The sequence below is a fragment of the Limulus polyphemus genome, unplaced genomic scaffold (genome assembly GCF_000517525.1).
Source record: "Limulus polyphemus unplaced genomic scaffold, Limulus_polyphemus-2.1.2 Scaffold18, whole genome shotgun sequence".
Taxonomy (NCBI): Eukaryota; Metazoa; Arthropoda; class Merostomata; order Xiphosura; family Limulidae; genus Limulus; species Limulus polyphemus.
The window spans coordinates 1,001,392-1,021,146 of record NW_013665628.1 but is presented as its reverse complement, the minus strand read 5'-3'; the positions used below and the strand labels follow the sequence as shown (position 1 = coordinate 1,021,146).

At 32.1% G+C, this 19,755-nt stretch overlaps 1 protein-coding gene across 1 annotated transcript in view; it reads left to right on the top strand.

Moving 5' to 3' along the window:
* LOC106457664 (hypoxia-inducible factor 1-alpha inhibitor-like) overlaps positions 1-19,755 on the top strand; it is a 35,162-nt gene that overhangs the window by 7,421 nt on the left and 7,986 nt on the right. The window contains exons 3-6 of the mRNA XM_022383938.1: positions 2,213-2,460; positions 3,017-3,171; positions 4,949-5,094; positions 8,204-8,374. Of these exons, the coding sequence (XP_022239646.1) occupies positions 2,213-2,460; positions 3,017-3,171; positions 4,949-5,094; positions 8,204-8,374 (720 nt within the window). The remainder of the gene's footprint in view (positions 1-2,212; positions 2,461-3,016; positions 3,172-4,948; positions 5,095-8,203; positions 8,375-19,755) is intronic.

The following is a 19,755-nucleotide window of genomic DNA, read 5'->3' as shown; positions in this document are numbered from 1 at the left end:
CTTAACGTACGGCAGTTGTGCTATATCCTAGGGGAGGGCATAATTATTAATTAATAGACATTATAGGCCAGAGGAAACTTTGTGCCCCTTCACACCTGCACCCGGGGGCGTCTGCCACCCTCTTGCTACGCCACTGTAAACATCAGCACAAAAAATAATGAAAACTAGTACAACTAATTTCATACTAAAACAAATTCAAATCATAATACACAAATATATTTAAATTAAGCTATGCTGATTTTTAAAAAAATGTCGTATTTTAGTACATGATGGCCATTTAAGTTTGTTTAATACATTATTTTACGTACTTAAGTACTTTCAAATCTTTGAAACATTATTAAGCTCCAAATACAATGGACTTACAGTTCCATTACAGGATATCTAGCTAATGATGCAAAGCTATGTTTCTGATAAAAATGGTGAACACAATACTCCAAATGTGCCCTAACCAGTGACCTGTACAATGAAATTATAACCTCTTTAGACTTGTATTCAATATTTCTGTAGATACAATCTAAAATCCTATTTTCCCTACCACTAGCAACAGCACACTGCTTGGATGACTTAAGAGAGTTATCAACCATTACACCAAGATGTTTTTCTTTCAGGACACTGTTAAGGTTATTCCCATACAAATTATACTTATAAATCAAATTATGATAACTTACATGGATTATCTTGCATTCATTATAATTAAAAACTCATCTACCATTTATAAAGCAGCAGCATCCTCTTCACAGCTAACAACACCCTTAATATCAGACCTTAATATTATCTGCAAATTTAAGTAATTTGTTGACCATTCCTTCATCTATGTCATTGATGTAAATCAAAAAGAGCAAAGGCCTTAAGACCTAGCTCTGAGGTACCCCATGACATATAGATGAGACCCCATTTAATAGTATCATTTAAAAAAAAGGGGGGGAAATTGTGGCATAGTGGTAGACAAGTTACTCAAACCATTGAGAAACTACTGTATTGATAGTAGTAAAGTTAATACACATATTGATAGCAACTCAAAACAGGTAATTATTTCATATATATATATATATATTACTGTTAGGCCTCAATTGGAGTATTGTGTTCAGTTTTGTTCTCTTTCTCTGAGAAGAAATATTGAGTTATTGGAGAGGGTTTAGAGAAAGGCAACTAGGGTGGCTGGGGATGGAAGAGTCATTTTATGGGGATAGATTAAGTGTTATTAACTTATACTTACTTTCTCCTGAGAAAAGAAGGGTAGAGGTGATCTGTTGAAGTTTACAAGATTATCTGGAGATCAAAAGGATAAAGGTCTCTGGTTTCTTTGTGCTTTATTCAAAATACACAAGATTTGGAAAAGATAGGTTAGGCTCCAATTATTACAGTTTTATTTTCTAACAGTGTGATTAGTTTATAGAGTGAGTTGCCATAGACAGCAGTAGAGGTTGGCACCTTATGTGGCTTTTAGAGGGGACTCCATAAATTTCAGAAAAATAAAAGATTAGTTTAAAAATTTTATTTTTGCCTTACTTCATCAGTGGATGTGCAAGAACATCCTTGAAGGACCAGATTGTCCCTTTTTGTATCTACGTTGTTTATTTTGTGTAAATAAACTTGCATCATACTTTCACATACTTTTAAGTTTTTTACTTGCATTATTTCTGTATGTATTTCAAAACTGTATTGACCCAACTTTTAAGACAGTTGTTAGTTCTTGATATCATGTGTTAAACTCATAAAGATAAGTGATAAATAAAATAGCAACACAAGTGTTTTAACTTGAAGTTTTGTGTGGTATGTATGGTCTTAAATATACTTATTTATACGTGACTGTGTAGAAGCTTGCCTAGTTATGCAATTAAGTTCAAAAATTGAAGGTCATAGTTGAAGGTCAAAACAGAATTTTCTTATATATATTTATGAATGTGTTCGTGCAAGTCTTTGGCTAGACTATACTTGTAAACATATTTTATTTATAATTAAGTAAAACTGCAAATGGAATTACTTAAATTTTTTAAAAGAGATTATTTTATAATTTTGTTGACATACATTTTTGCAACTGGACATCCGCTGTACAGAAATAGAATGTTAGAAAATTAATTCATTACTAGCTTATTGTTCTTGTTAATAATTTCAAAATTTTGGAAGGCTAATAATTTTGTATATTCAATGGGTCATTAATATCATAATACTTCATGCATAAAATTTTTTTCCTGACTTATTTTTGAAACAGAAACCTGTGGTTCTGACTGACACCAACTTAGTGGGTTCAGCTTTGAAATGGAATTGTCATTACCTGCAGGAGACCCTGGGCAATAATCTTTGTACTGTTTATTTGTCCAAAACACACAAGTTCAAATATTTTGATGTCAATCAGACCAAGAAATGTGATAATGACTTTTCACCTCCAACTGAAAAGGTATTGATGAAGTTTCAAGAATTTGCAAAACACCTAAAAAGTTGGGAAGAAGGAGATAGAAGGTAAATATTCTTTTATAATATAATATTGCATACAAGTTGTTGATAGTTAAATATGATTAATAGCTTTATTCATTAAAAAAATGAAGACATAAATACCTTCCTAGTGTCTAAGTATGTATTTGAGAAAGTTCATAACATAAGCTGCAGGAGAGAGTGACTCAAGAATCTAGTAATTGTATCTGTGTTTTCTATTTATAAATGTTATGTGATATTTATGCAGTGATCAACTTAGCTTGTTTCTGTTTTCCACTATTAAGTTTACTATTTTAAAATATATATTACATTTTGAATTGTTACATAATAAAATGTATCTGTATGTTAGAAATGAAAAATGAGAAGATGGTATTTCTATGTGTTTTTTTGTCTTCAAAAAGATGAATGCCTACATAATTATGTTATTCCATTCACTCATCTCCATTCACACTCATACACAGCTAGTTTCTGTTTATCCATACAATTTTGATTTTTTCCTAGCATTTTAAGAGCCTTGAATTGTATTTCAGTTGGTGTTGCCTTAAAACTGTTCAGGAAAGAGGTGTGGATGTTTCTTTTTCAGATTATACATGCAACAGCTTCTCAATGAAAAAATCTTGAATAGCTCACAATTAGTCAATGATATCCTCACATTTAACTGGAGTTGGATAAGAAGACAGCAAAAACAGAACAACTGGGGACCACTCACAGCTAATCTTCTTATGATATCAACTCAAGGTAAGGTCCCCAGTTTCGGCAGGAAAACAAAATCAGAACTGCTTCACTTCACAAGACAATATGATCAAATGTACAGGAGATATGAGTGTTTTTTTGTTTTTTTATGTTCAAAATTCTATGAGTCAATAATACATTCTTTCAGATATAGAAAAATACAGAAGCTGGTATCAATCCAGACAGTTTTGTTTTTATAAATAGAATGTGCAAGAAATATTTCAGTTTTTATAAGACAAAAATTTGTAACTATCATTCACATCATAAATGAAATTGATGTGCATAAATTCTTGTGATCTTGTTTCTGATTTAACACTTTAAATTTCTCACTGTAGCGATTTTGAACGCGATAACGATAAAGAAGGAAATGTGACTTCAGCTAAAGATGAGGCTGCATTGTTTATATAGTATCATTGTTGGCTTTATTTTATTTATTATATGTTCGGAATTGTTTTCTGGGATATTCTTCATTATATTTACTTTCTATTGAATGAATTATTGCTTATCAGTAGTAAGCAATAATAACTTTAACATTTAAAACACAAAACACTCTTTCTTTAATTGTGGCTTTTGTAATGGAACCTTAATATTTTATAGTTTCCTTCTGTTATGTATGTCATTTAACAGCACTTATACTTTTTATACTTTCTCTTTTAGGTCTTGTCAAACAATCCTTTCGAACATCAAATAACACTTGTTACTGTATGCAATTAGTAGACATTTCAGTTTGTCCCTCTGAAAATTTTATTTAATAATATGTAAGCACAATGCTAGAAACCAGGTTTCAATACCTGTGGTGGGCAGAGCACAGATAGCCCATCATGTAGCTTTGTGCTTAATTATAAAACAAACAAACATGTAAACACAAATTCATAATGTTATTGACACAATGACTTCATTAAATATAACAACTGTAGTTAACAATATATAGTTAACTTAGGCACGTAACAATATATAGTTGTAGTTAACAATAGTATATAACAATAGAAAGTTAATCAGTACACTAGGATAATTTTATATAGTATAATTAATATATTCTGGCTGCTTTTACCCAGAGACCTTATATATTGGAATATTCTAATTTTTAACAAAATAAATTAAAATATACCCATTTAAGTATGATGGCAAGACACAAACAGTGTTAGAGTGTTTTCTTCACATATCTTGTTTATCATCTACTCCTGTACAAAGGGAGTCAAAGCTACATTCAGTTCTTTGCATGTCTTGTTTTCTGTCCCCTACTCCTTCATAAACACAAAAAGAAATAGTCACACATAAAGTTTTACATATCTTGTTCTTCAACATTTACTCATGTTTAAATGAATTAAAACCACACACAATTTTTCATGTGTCTTGGCTGCTGCTGCATAAAGAGAAAAAGTCACTGAATAAAACTTCTATTTTAGAAAATATGTACTGTACAATTTTTATTATTGACACACTAGACAGAAAGCTATGAGTTGAAATTCATAAAACCAGAAAGTTCAACAGATCAACCATCTACACTGATTTTTTTTAAACTGTTTGTCTTGATTAAAAAGCATGTGATTTGTTGGCATGGCAACACTCAAGGCATAATATATGTGTTTGGATAAACAGTGACATTTATTTTTTTTCTCTTTCAATGTTTTTGCTGTTTGATCAGTCAAGTTGATGATTTTCCGAAAAGAGTATGTTTTCCATGGTATTTGTTGATGTTTATGACTGTGTGTGTGTGTGTGTGTGTGTATGTGTATGTGTATATATATAAATATATATTTGTTTTTTCATTTCTCTGTTACAGGTAATGTCACCCCTGCACATTTCGACAATCAACAAAACGTTTTTGCCCAAATATATGGGTATAAAAGATTCATATTGTTTCCTCCAGAAGATTATGACAAGCTTTATCCTCACCCCGTATGGCATCCACATGACAGACAAAGCCAGGTAGCTTTATGTTGTTTTACTAAAAAGTTCCAAACAATTTGTTCTCTAAACAGGTTCTGTCATGGTTGCATAAGAAATAACCTACTAGAAATTTCAAAGATGATGTAACATGTATGGTTTAGATAGTGTAAGGTAGCAAGAGTCAATAAACACTTGCAGCACGTGTGCATGTGTATACATGAACATTGTCATTGATTACAAACAATATAAAGAGAAAGAACCAATCTACATGTAAATTAAAAGTAAACCAATTAAGTATAAACATTACACATAAAAAGCAAAATGTGCATTAAGATAAACCTTCACAATTATACAGTTTATAGTATGTCAGAAATATGGAATTTTTGAGAAAACTTATTTTTACAAGAAACATCCACCCAATCCAAATCCCACAAAACACACACACACAAAGTAAAATATAACTTTAGAATGTTGATTTTATTGAACACTATCAAAATAATGCCACTGTTAGCTCAATTTTGTCAGGAATTGTGTATACCATATTTTGCATCTAAGCTCTTCATACATAATATATGTGTGTGTGTGTGTGTGTGTGTGTGTATATATGTATTTTATAATTTTTAACATTTATTCATTAAGATTTTACAGCACAGCATGTAGAATACCCTACACATAAACTGACAAAGAAATCATGGTTTATATTAATGTTGCCATGAACTAGTAAGTTATGTTTATATATATATATATATATACACATATTCTTCTTAGATTGGTGGTCAAACCTTAATGGGATTCTACTATAAAATAGAACAAAGTAGTAATGCCTTTGCATTGACTTGAATATATTTATTACTGTTATGTGACTGAGAGATTGTGAATTAAAGGGATGTGTATATAGTTTTGGTGTGTGTGTGTGCTAAACTTCAGCAATTCAGAATTTTAATGAACTTGTATGAATCCCTAGAAATCTACAATGAATATTTTTCTAGCAATAGAATAGATGATGTGAAATAATGAAACAAAAACTATTTGTCTAATGGGTAAAGTATCATATAAAACTTGGTGTCACTTAGACAAATCTTGTTGTCTTGGTGCATCATGCGGTATGAATTCCACATCTCTGTATATAACAAAATGATTCACAGAAATAATAATCTAGTAGAACACACGTTTTATAACTGGTTATTCCTCTTTTTGTTTAGTGGTCATTGACATTAAGGCTCTTAAGTGTATTATAGAGGTAAAACCTCTTTAAAAATTTCTCTTTTCAAAAGTTGGGGAACTACCTTGAGTAACTTGTTTTTTGGTTTGAATAATAGTAAAAGAAGAGTCATTACATAATCCAGGAGTGTGTACTTTTCAAGGTGGAATAATGGGAGTATGTGAATAGAAATGCACTGACAGTATGATATCTCTTCTGTCAAAATATTCAAGTTTTAGTTTTGTATCATTACAAAGTGCAAATTGAATGAAACTGTAGGAACTTGATATATTTCAAGTAAATAATCTATGCAATTCTCAGAAACACTATTCAGGATATAATTGCTTTTCATAGTTAAAGCCTAGCTAGCATTGAAACTTTTATTCCATGCTTTGCTATATAAAAATATTCAGTTGGTTTTAAAACAGTTATTTTAAATTTTAATTGCAAAACTCGGTATGTTAAACAGAGTAAAACGAGTTAAAACTAGTATAACTAAACATGGTAAATGAAAGATTTGAAACATTTTAACTTCTTAAACTCTTCCTGGCCCTTTCAAAAGTTGCCTTTGGCCCTCTTCAAAAACTAAATGCTGTTTTTTTACTCTTCATTGATGGCAACTGTTCTTAGATTCATTTGGTTCATGATGACATTGTTGCACTGTGATCAAAATATTAAAATCTCAGTAAGGGTGTTTCATTTTAGTTTAAGAATTTAAATTTTGGATGTATTGAACACATATTGAGCATTACTTACAACATGGGTTTTATTAAAAGCATCGCCTATGCTATTGTATTTCTTAATTTATTTTTAGATAAGTTCCACAAGGATAGTACTTTGATAATTATAACAATATAACATATTAATATAGTTTTCTTAAGCATACTGAAATACACTGTCTGTAAAAAATTTGTTCTTTATAAATACATTTCTAACATAGATTCACATTCATTTACAGTTTATTTGTGTTAGCATAAGGCAAGTGTAATTTTATGGAACCTTATTTGAAAATATTAATTGAGTTGCATTATGATCATCTTTAAAACAGCAGGATTTCTTGCCTTTCACGAAACTAGTTCAGCCCTTCCTCCACAAATGAAAATATTCTGGCTACCAGCTTGTTATATCTGTGAATGATTATGATAAGTTACTAATGTCATTTTATGGCATATTGTAAAGGTTTTTATATTAAATGTTTTTCTTATAGGTAAAATAATATTGAATTATTGGCTGCAGCTGAACAGCTCATAGAATGGCTCTGAGTTTTTTTTCAAGTACAGACTTTTAGCTCAAAGCTGTGTCATCTCTTGAACGATTTGATGAAACAATAAAAATGATGTTTCTAAGAGGCAGTAAGTTTTATCTCTGCACTGCTAACTCTTTCACCAAAGCTGTTGGCGTGGGTTTAACCCTTTCAAACAATTTATAAACTTTTTTTATAGATGCGGCACAGCGACTCATAGAATGGCTCTAAGTTTTTGTTTTTCAAGTACAAACGTTTAACTCGTAGCTTCATCTCTTGACCGATGTGAGGTCTAATTACAGCCGTGGCTATTGGGGACTCCTCTCGTTTTTCAAGTACAAACTTTTAGCTCATAGTCCGTCATCTTTTGGCCGATTTGAGATATAATTACAGTTTTGAACTCAGGAGGTCAAACCCTATCGATTAATGTATTTGACCACACCCAAGGTCCCATAGATTAATTTAATCTAATCCTGCCTAAAATAATTTTAATTTGAGGGTAGGCTGGTAGAGATCCTGATGAGTAATAAAATCAAATCTGGTAATTGCACTCCTGGGAAACAAAGATCTTATAGATTAATTTAATCCTGCCTAAAAGAATTTCAAGTGCCTTGGCTGTTGATGATTCCCTCTCATTATACTAGAAATGACTTGTATAAGTTTGTAAGTGTGATCTTTATTGTTAAGCTGTGTTTTCTCATTAGGTTGACTTTGAAAATCCAGACTATACAAAGTTTCCAAAATTTCGTGAAATCAAGGGGCATGAAGCAGTGCTGGGCCCTGGTGATGTTTTGTACCTACCACTGTACTGGTGGCACCATGTAGAATCTCTCTGCCAAACTCAGTATACTACTTCATTGACTTTTTGGTACAAGGTATGTAATTCAGTGATAGTGTAGTTATTTGTATGAATTATAAGAATCCAAAACAGATAATAGTTCAGTTCTTAACATACTAAAATGAAACTGATATCATAATATGTATTCATGATGTTAGAAAAACGTGTAGTTTCAAGAAGTCTTGATAGAAATGAATAACAACCCTATAACCCGAGCGCTTTCGAAACGTTATAGTGTTTTTATTCATTTCTATCATAATATGTATGTCATACTTAAATGACTGATCAATATTTTTCTTCTTCTTCACTGTAAATACAAGTTAGTTTTTCTTTTCAAATTGCCGACAACTTGACAAGGTATAAGATGTAGGATACAAAAAGACCTGGTATGTCACGGTAATTGATTTTCTCGTAAAGTACAGAAACTAAGGCGACAAAGATATTTTCACGGACGCCCTTAACCTGCTTAAACTACAGTTACTTATACATCAGTGCATGTTCCTTGTTAGTAGCCCCCGGTATGTCTACGGACTTACAACGCTAGAAACCGGGTTTCGATACCCGTGGTGGGCAGAGCACAGATAGCCCTTTGTGCATAAATTCAAAACAAACAAACAAACATCCTTGTTAGTATTCCACAGATGAAGTCAATTAAATCCATATAGTTGGCCAAAATAGAACGAGACAATGCATAGATCTACACACACACACACACAAATATTTATTCACAATAACAATTAAAAATACACTATAATACAACACACAATAATACACTACAACGACTAAGTGACCGTGTGTTTTAAGAAGAAAAAAAAACGTAGGTCTAACAAGAACTAATGACGACTTTAATATAAGAACAGCCTGTTAGTTAAACTATGTACAAATGAAAGCACTTAATAAAAAATAGCCTCAAGTTAAGTTAAAATACAATTACTATAAACCAAATGCTCAAAAAGTGTAAAATCTATGTCCTTACTTGGATTGCACTATAGTTTTAAAACTCGTTCGCTTACGGAGAACGTAAACAAGCACTTAAGTACTGGCAAGAGCCTTATGGCGTTCACTCTAACGTTCTAAACAAAGAAAAGGTAAACGGAAGGTGAAAGCCAAACGCAGCACGAGAAAAAATGTGGAAGTTCTCCTCGAGAAAAAGAAAGGAACTACAAAAAATACAGTTCTGATGTGAGAAAAGAAAATATTAACAGAAGCCTATGTGGTTTCTGCTGCACAAATTAAAAGCGCAAAAACACACATTTAATGTTTATTAAATCTGCTCTTCCAAGCCCTAACACTGCCTTAAATATACCAATAAACTTAAAATCATAAATAATATTCAACGTTAAACTGGTACACAATTAAAAACATTTTATTTAGTTCTATCTATGGCCTTCAAAAAGTTGACGACTCTACATGTTTCGAAGTTACAACGTCATCCATTGTAACGTCGAAACATATAGAGTCGTCAACTTTTTGAAGGCCATAGATAGGCCTATATAAAATGTTTTTAATTATGTACCAGTTTAACGTTGAATATTATTTATGATTTTAACTTTATACACAAGTGCTAAAATACTATAAATACCAATAAACACTCAAGTTCCCGATACAAGAAAGCAGTGGCTATTTTTTGTTTAATTAATAAGATGGCCAATGGGCAGTGAAGATCAAGGGCAATTCTATTGATGGCTATTATTTGATTCGCCAACAAGAATAGCTCAGCTCACTAATTAAAAACGACGTTGTTATTTCGAGAGAACTACATAAAAAAGGCTTTAATCCCTACTTACCCTAGTTTGTCACTTAAAGTTAGTAACTCACTTGTGTTTCTATACTACATTACCATATTTCATGTTCCCATCAGACATAGCAAAGTCACAATACTCTTTCAATTAATCTATATCGAGATTACTTACTGTGCTAATCTGTAAAGCTCTGTCTATTTAGTGGTTACATTTTTGGTATAAGGCTAAGTATGGCCTAGTGATTAGCGTACAGGTTTTTGGATCAGAAGGTCTAAGATTCGAGTCGCGAAGCGCCGCTGAACATGCTCTGAATTTTGTTGGGATTGCCTTATGCTTGTGGTAGTCAATCACGTTATACTGATGACTCTCTCCAGTCAGAAGTTCTTAATTAGGGTTAGCTTTGCTCGAACCTTATTGCTCTCTGACCTAGTCTTTAGCCCATGTGTCACATAAGGTGCTGTTCAGGTTGAACATATTAATAACAAATGCCAATTTATGGTCCGGGTTGAGCATATGCCTCGTTTTCATCTTGATACAGATATGTAAATAGTTATGCTCGTGCCAACCCTAACGCGAGCCCACCGTCACAATTGAAAGGACAGTTGGCTGTGAATTTAGTTATATATATCAGTTAACTTATACATTGTTAGTTATTTTAGTATTGGTGAATTGTCACATCTTCCTTACATGTAGAAAACAATTAAGGTTCAATATGTCATGAAAAGTAACAAGAAATGTCAATAATTTCAATATTCTGAACCTTGAGTTGTAGCTAACCGAACCATAATATATATATATAAATAGTTCCTGTAAGCAATTTAGTAGATCGTTTTCATACTGAACAACATAAAGCTCATAGATAGGATATCTATGGTAAGGCGTCCTGTGTAAAGGTTAATGGGGCCCATACAAAAAACAGAACTGCGCGATGTAGTCGTGGATGTGCATTGATTTGCAAATAAAATCTTCAGTGAAGAATAAATACCCTAACATTTATTGATAAAACCTTTTATAAGTAGTCTTTCAAATACGTGCGCTGAAACTCATCTCATCCCATATCTTACTCTAGCTACTATATATCTACAGAACAAAAACAACACGATTTGGTTGTAATGCTAGAGAACAAATATATGATATAAAGTATGTAAAGATCAAAAGAGTAGCTAATCCACCAATAGATTTGTTTGTTAATTGTTATACAACGTGCTATTTTCCTTTAAGACAGGTATCGAAACCCGATATTTAGCGATATAAGCTTACATATTTACAGCTGAACCACTGGGTTGCTTACCAGTAGGTGTTGTCGTTGTTGTTTGTTATTAAGCACAAAACTACACAAAGGGCTATCTATGCTCTACCCACCACGCGTATCGAAACCTGGTTTCTAACAGTATAAATCTACTGAAATACCCCTCCAGAAGAAAACTTGTTTACATACTCAGTTTGAGGTAATAAAGAAAAGCCTGAAAATTCTAAATGCAAGTTGTCAGAAGTTTTTAAGCTCATGCATATTAACATTTTTAAAAGCTTGTCTCTCGTTTTATTATACGCCAAGGGTTTGTATATTTTTCGAACTTTTTTGTTTGATACATTTATCTATGATAAATATTTCTTATACCTTATTTGAAATGATTTAATTGTTGTATGAGATAGAGGGCAACTTCAGTAAGATTACTGCAAAGAGTGTTTTATTTATTATAATATGTCATAAAAGTTACTGTTGTAATATTTATTTTCTATGTTTTATATTAGATGTTTCCTAGAGGACGCATGATTTATGATCTGGAAAATTCATGGAGCAGAAGCCGAATACGATATAAATACGAGTATACAGTGAGTCAGTGAGATGTCAAAATAGTGAGTAATCAGCTGCAGTAAGTGACTGAGTTCAGGTTTATAGTTAGAGTTATCGAGTCTATGCAGTTACTCAATCGTGCAGCCAAAGAATTCTACAGGTAACTTTAAAAGTAACTTAGACCTACGTACCATTAGTCTCGGAATTTCTGTTGAAACGTTGTTTGTGAACTTAAGCCTACAACTTATGTCAAAGTGAACATAACCTGTATCGAACGTTATTGAAGAAATAAATTAATTCGTTATCGTTACGTGGACTGCACTTGCCATTATTTTTACCAAGCAATCGAAAGAAGCCACCCAAGATAAAACATGTTACAACAATACTATACAAAATAATATAAAGAGCAAGTATCTGCACAGTAACAGTTGTAATTCAAATCAAATTATTATCTCCCTTTTCGTAGTTATCTTACTTGAAATATAATTTTAAACTAAGCCAATCAATAAGAATAATTTCAGTTTATTAGGGATATATAAAAACTTTAACATGATTGTCAACAAAGAGAAAATTACCTACATTTGTGAACTATTCAGCTAGTGCAAAAATAGCGACGTTTATGCTTTTGTTTTTTAATTCACATACCTAGAAGTATGAAATCAAACCCTTTATATATCATAGAAATAGTTAATTATATATACATGTGTGCTTGAACTAAATCCGTTTAATTACTTTATAGGTTTAGCTGTATTGAAGTTTTTCCTGGACTAGTTTACTTTAATCTCAAAAGTGGGTTTGTATGGTTTCGAAAACAAATTTATTGTAGTAAAAAATGCAAATGTGTTAAACATATACTATATTTTAAATTCAGGTCACTTGCATTTTAATTTTTATTCACTATTCAATTTAATCTTAAGGAGAAACAGTTTTTCCTTATTTGTATGCATTCATTTCAGTACTATTTTATGTTGGAATCGAAATATCTAAAACAGTAACATCGGCTTAAATAGAAGACTTCCCAACCACTATGATGCTGACTTAACATAGAAAGAGCAGTAAAAAAAAAGCAGAAAGTTAGCAGTGATGTCTAGACGGATTAGTGAGTATTTTGCATAAACGAGTGGCTGTGTGTAACAGATTAAAACTAGCTATACATTCTAGTTACAAACGTCCAAGCTCAGTATGGTTATCTGAAATGTTTCAGCATGCGATTGCATTGTGACAACGTGTAGCGTATTTGTTTTTTTTCTTCTGGTAAACAAAAGTTCGTGTTTTACGCGGTAAAGCAGCTGAGAGATATCATTCATTCTGCTATATTAATAACTGGCTAGCCCCTAGGAATCTCTACAGATATAAACATCTAAAAAAATCAAAGCACTGAAAATCTGATTTGAAAAGTTGTACATTTTTTCTTAGATCACGATAGCAATAGCGCAGTTTGACAAAGTATTGATTTTGGTGCTTTGCACGTGCCTTGCACCTTAACTCTATCGTTTTCATAATACAGTTTGATTACATTATTTTTTACCAGTTACATTTTATGTGGCTAAAGTATATAAAATGTTTCTTAATGGAAAGTTTTCGTTTGATGAAATTCAAAATAGTAGCAGTATACTAAACCCTAAAGATTAAGGTCAATAGATGTAACGCTTATGCGGATGATATAACAGCACAGTTACATCAACGTCTTAATAATAGATTTAACAAACTATTAATACATAAATCCAATATTATTGCTTATTTAAAAAGCAGGTATAAGGTAGTACTTTTTGATCCTGTGAGTGATGCTACAAAAGAAGCGAAGTAAGATCATGGTACTGCATCCTTGAATATGTGACCTGTAACAGGCGAAGTTCGCGCATGCGTTTAGGACAAGGGGCGGATCATTCTATAAACCGACGAATTAGGTAACAGTTTGCTGTAAAAGAAAATAATCATGGAAACTATGATCACATCATAAATTTTAAAGCCGTCAACACCGGGATATAAATATAAAACTTGAAGTGATCGGTCTAATGTTGTACTCTTATAGTTGGTAATACATGCAGATATTGTATTTTACGTACCAGTTGAGCATACTGGTTTATTTTGTTTGTCAGGTCAATTTACCTAACTATGGAAGAAAGAAAAGAACAGATGTGGCATGAATCTCTCTCAACGCGTTTCAACATCCCAACTGTGTCCATCCCCCGTCTGAGCCACAAGGATCCCTTAGCTGACAAACTTATAGCAGATATGGTAAGAATTAAATAATGTTGCTATAGTATAAAATAAAATTACAATTACATTTGATGTTGGTTTTAACTTAACAGTCGTAGTTGTACAGCTAACATTTGTGTTGCTAAACTGTTAAAACACATAAATAGGCCTAACATTAGGCCTTACGATATTTTTGGATTTTATATTACTTTTAGAGTTACTATGTCATTTTTAGCGTAAACAAGCGTGGTTCAGTTCATCACTTGTGGTCGCATATGGCTCCACGATTGATTTTTCCGGCATGCCCACATATTAACTCATTGTTTGTTTTAAATACATTTTTCCAAAGTATGTATTCACTAAGGTAAATAATATAACGATCCTATGTCTCCATGTATCCTTATTATCTCAATATTTCGCTATTAGTAATAGCCAAATATTGAGCTAATAAGGATACATTCTGAAGACATAGATCGTTACAACTTATAGTATTATAGCTTCATTAGGACATATCGATATCCTACGATTACAAATTCACCAATCCAGTGAAAGAGGTTCACTTGTAAGTTGTAGGATATCGATAACTCCTGACGAAGCTGTAATAACGAAATATTAAGCTAATAAAGATACATTCTGGTTGCTATTTTTTTAAACTTAACAGAAATATCTCGTAATAAACTCCAGTTTGCGTTAAACAAAGTTAAGAACAATTATTTATTCATTAAGTTGGTTGCAGTGCCTCTAACAGCACGAGTCATATAAACAATTTAAACATAAATACCATCAATATTACAATTAATCCCACTGATTTTTATACTGTGACCCTATGTGTATTTACATAAAAAGCAAGTCCACCTAATTTTTTAGACAATTCTTTACACAAGTGTTGTAAGAGGCAAAAACATAAGATTATTCAATATTTAAAAAATAAACTATGAATATCAAATTCGATGACGAGGAACCCATTTTGAGACTAATAATGGTTGGAGACGGCTTGAATGGGTAATGAAGAAAATCTTTAATATAAGTTTAACATAACAGCAAATGTACAACGTTTCGGCAAGGTTTTGTCTTCATGTTAAATCTCTGGTGTATGCAGTCAAATAATCCACTCACAAATATGTTTTTAGTAAGCCACACGGATAAGTAACAAACTGTGGACTTCCAATATATTGCATTCCCCTACAGACCGGTCCCGAGTCATTTATGTCAGAGGTAGAGAGCCACATGAATGTTCCAAATTCTCGGGAAAAGACACAGGCGGCGCGTATAAAAGGCTTAGCCACCCCAATAATGGGTGAAGAGCGATGGTTCATTTCTGACTGCTCGAGGGGCAACCCTCTTGAACACGTACCATGGACAAACAAACAAACAGCTTTCCCAAAGATGTCGCTTACACGGCATTATTTTTACTAACTCAAAAATATCGTACAGTATATGTGGAGAGAGAGAGAGAGCAAAATAAGGTATATGTGTGTCACAGAGGAGCTCATTTATTTCGGAGAGCGAATTTTTTCATCCAACTGCACACCCCCTACCGCACGTGATAGTATACCAAAACAAAAGACTCACTCTCCACTTATGAGAAAGAAGTGCTTTTCGTGGGTTAAACTTCAATGTAAAATGCAGTTGGAAAACATCACGTTTTTTGAAAAAGTTTCATCAGTACCTGAACACAGGAGTAACCTAATATAAATCTGACAAATTCATTATGCACACACAATATTATTTAAAGCTGAAAAGTGTCACGAGACATTTTATTAATTTATCTATTTTAGTTTCAACTTTGTAAAGGACAATCTTACTGAAACTGTTGCAATTTCAAAAGTGTTAAAATTAATGTAATGACAGCATTTTCCTTATTATTTCAATGTTAAAAATATTGTTTGTAAGTGTTAATAAATAAAATACATTTAATACAATGTAATTATCTTTGAAACAAATGTACTGCTATGAGAAAAATATAAGTTCGTAGATATTATAGTTTAAATACTTAACTTCCTAACTAGGGGGTTATAGCAACCCCTATAATTTCTGAGATAGAGGATAAATTAAACCCAAGTCGTGAAATATGGGATGGGGGCAGAAACTAAATCCCTATATAGGGTTTATTTAAAAAATTTCGAAGAAGCATGAATTCCTCTGTAATATAAGGAGTGAATACCCCTTCCAAAAGGCTGAACCATTCTGTTGCAAAGAATCAGCAAATATTGACAATGTAATAGTACTATCGCAATACTGTCGTTATGCTTGAGATATTGTAGGAAATGTTTTAGAATATGAACCGTAGGTATCACGATAGATGCAATGTTAAAGAGCTAAATATAGCTTTCTCCTTTGGAAGGAAAGGTATAAAAGGTATCAAGCTGTAACCTTTATTAAGAAAAAAATATTGTCAATGCTCCGATATTTAAAATGTGAAAAATATTCTATCGCAAATACTGTTTTGATGCAAAAAAGTATATAATATGTATTGTTCAAACTAATGTCATATTTTGTTGTAATCAGTAACTACTAAAACAACTATTTATCACTGTTGATGAGAGAGAGAAATTTTGCAAGTATAAGAATATTGATAGCTATATTTCCTAAGATAAAAGTTAGAGAATATTATGTACTGGGCGTGGCCCCATGAATGCGAGGATTCATGGCACGCGATCCGTTGTCAAAAAAAAAAAACCGCTACGCACCTTGGGACCGTGTGTGCCCTGGAAAACTGGTGGTCAAATCATACTATTGTATCACACAAGTGTTGACAGTGGGTGCAATTGACTCGTCTTTCCTTTTGTCTATCAGTTTAGGCCTTCCAGTGGCTCAGTGGCAAGTATCACAGTTTACAACGCCAAAATTTAGGTTTCGATACCCGCGGTGGGCAAAGCATAGATAACTTATTATGTGGAGAATTAGGGACGGCTAGGTACAGACAATCCTTGTCGCCTTGCACTACATTATCAAACAACGAGGAAAATAACATGATGAAAAAACCTTGCCGAAACGTTGTACATTTGCTGTTATGTTAAACTTATATTAAAGTTTTCCTTCATTACTAGTCTCAGTGGGTTCCTCATCATCGAATTTAGAATAACATTATGCAACAGTTTCATTATTTGGGATTTTTTATTGCTTGTTTCGAATATCGATACTGTTTTTTCAAGTTCACTGTGTTATAGTAATCAAATAATTGCTGGACGAGGAAATTATAAAATATAGAATAAAATAAACAATGTGAAACATTCCCCATATTAAAATAAGTATTAACGAATACGAAAACAACATTTCGGGCATCAGCGTTTCATCGTGTTTCCGGTGAGCAGAAAACTCCTTATAGGAGATGTAGGGTAATAAGAAAAAGAACATAGAACGCGTGGCTCGATAACATATTCTTAAAGTTAAAAAAAAAAAAAAAAAAAAAAGAATAAAGATATGAGAAGTAATACGCATGCACGCACAGATAATAATAATAATAATTAGCTGGGTAAAATTAGAGATTAAAAATACCATGAAAAATAACAGTAAATTAGAGTAAATAAACCAAGAAAGTAAAATCAGAACAGGAATATAGGCAACAACAACAACAAAATTTGTGCAAACAACGAGAGAATGAATGCGTGTATCGAGTAATATTATTAATATTGCCCAGCGAGATGCAACAATAAAATAATTGGAAATTTAATGTAAAGTCATGAAAATATACTTATAAAACGAAATTAAATCAATATATATAAAGGCAACAATTACGGTAAAGAAAACAGGCTCGATATAACAAACTTAAGTGGATAAGAAAAAAAAAAACGTTCAATGAAACAAATTGCTAAGCAAACCTAATTCATTATCAACTTTAACGAGAATGTATATTTTTTTTTAGAAAATTTCATTGTACTAAACATGTTTTGTTTTTCTAAAAGACAATAAAGCAGTTCGAATTTCATTTAAATGTTCTTGATTTCAAAAAAAAGACTTATAACTAGGCAACGTAAAATCAAATAAATAAGTAATCAGGTCAGTCTGTGCATTGCTGAAACTTGAAAGTGACGTGACACCTTAACAGAAAGTGCGTGACTTAAAAAATAAAAATAATTTTTTTCAACCCGCTGTTAGGTACATAACATTGTATTGAGTACATTTATTTCATTTAATATTGTTTGCTGTTTGTCAAAATGATCAGGACATTTCTTATCACTCAGATATTTAATTTTTTCTTTCTAATATTAAAAATTGTTATTCCAAGGTTATTAAGTTTTTGAGGTATTAGTATAGTTGTCAGAAATTTTTTATTGCTACAATTATTATGTGAAATTGCATACTGAAAATGGCAACTTTATAGAGAAACCAAACATATCTGCCACATCTTGTGAGCCACAAACATTTATACTTGAAAATATAACCTTAACCTTTATCGTAACTGCGTTAGTAATAAAAAGATATTCATAAATAAAGCTGTTATGTTAAACTTATATCAAAGTTTTTCTTCATTACCCATTCAAGCCGTCTCCAACCATTATTAATAAAGCTGTTTGTTCAGATTTTCGTTGTATGCGCCGTTACTAATACGGGTTTGGCGCTTTAGTGCAGGTGGAGTGTTCTTTTCGTCAGGCATGTGCTTGCATGCACTTAGGCACGTAGGCAACCAACGGCGTCACGTTTCAATCACATGCGTTTCCACGTTCACCTTAACGAACGTTTCTCATTGGTGTAGTGTAACTTCCCGCTTGAGAACAAGCCCTGAATATTATCGATAACATGAAGATGTAAACGGTTTGTACGAAAACAACACATGAATCATGACATGTGGTCACTTTAACATTAACGTATTCTAATAAAGAAAAAAAGGCAGAACTTATCATTATTCAAACGTATATCCGTTTTTAAAATAGTAAATTACCATGTTGTACAATATAATATATATATGTTTAACCAATGTCTAAATATACTTGACTCCTAACTTGTCAAAATTTATACTTACATCCCCTAGTCGTACTATTCTCGTCGTTAAGTATGAAAATACATGATACATCAACCTTATCAATTCCCTTTACAGTTTTACACACCTCAATCAGATCCCTTCTAACTTCTTTTTTCAAGAGAAAGCAATTTCAAAGATCTTAATCTCTCCTCATGTGACAACCCCTCCATCCCAGGTACCATTCTAGTAACCCTCCTCTGAACCCTTTCCAACAATTCAATATCCTTCCTAAGTTAAGGAGCCCAAGACTTTACTGTAGTATTTTATCTCATCTTATACCTTGTCAAGTTGTCACATCACTGGTTTTACTGTAGTATTTTATCTCATCTTATACCTTGTTAAGTTGTCACATCACTGCCTTTACTGTAGTATTTTATCTCATCTTATACCTTGTCAAGTTGTCACATTGCTGGCTTTACTGTAGTATTTTATCTCATCTTATACCTTGTTAAGTTGTCACATCACTGGTTTTACTGTAGTATTTTATCTCATCTTATACCTTGTTAAGTTGTCACATCACTGGCTTTACTGTAGCATTTTATCTCATCTTATACCTTGTTAAGTTGTTACATCACCGGATTTACTGTAGTATTTTATCTCATCATATGCCTTGTTAAGTTGTCACATCACTGGCTTTACTGTAGCATTTTATCTCATCTTATACCTTGTTAAGTTGTTACATCACCGGATTTACTGTAGCATTTTATCTCATCTTATAC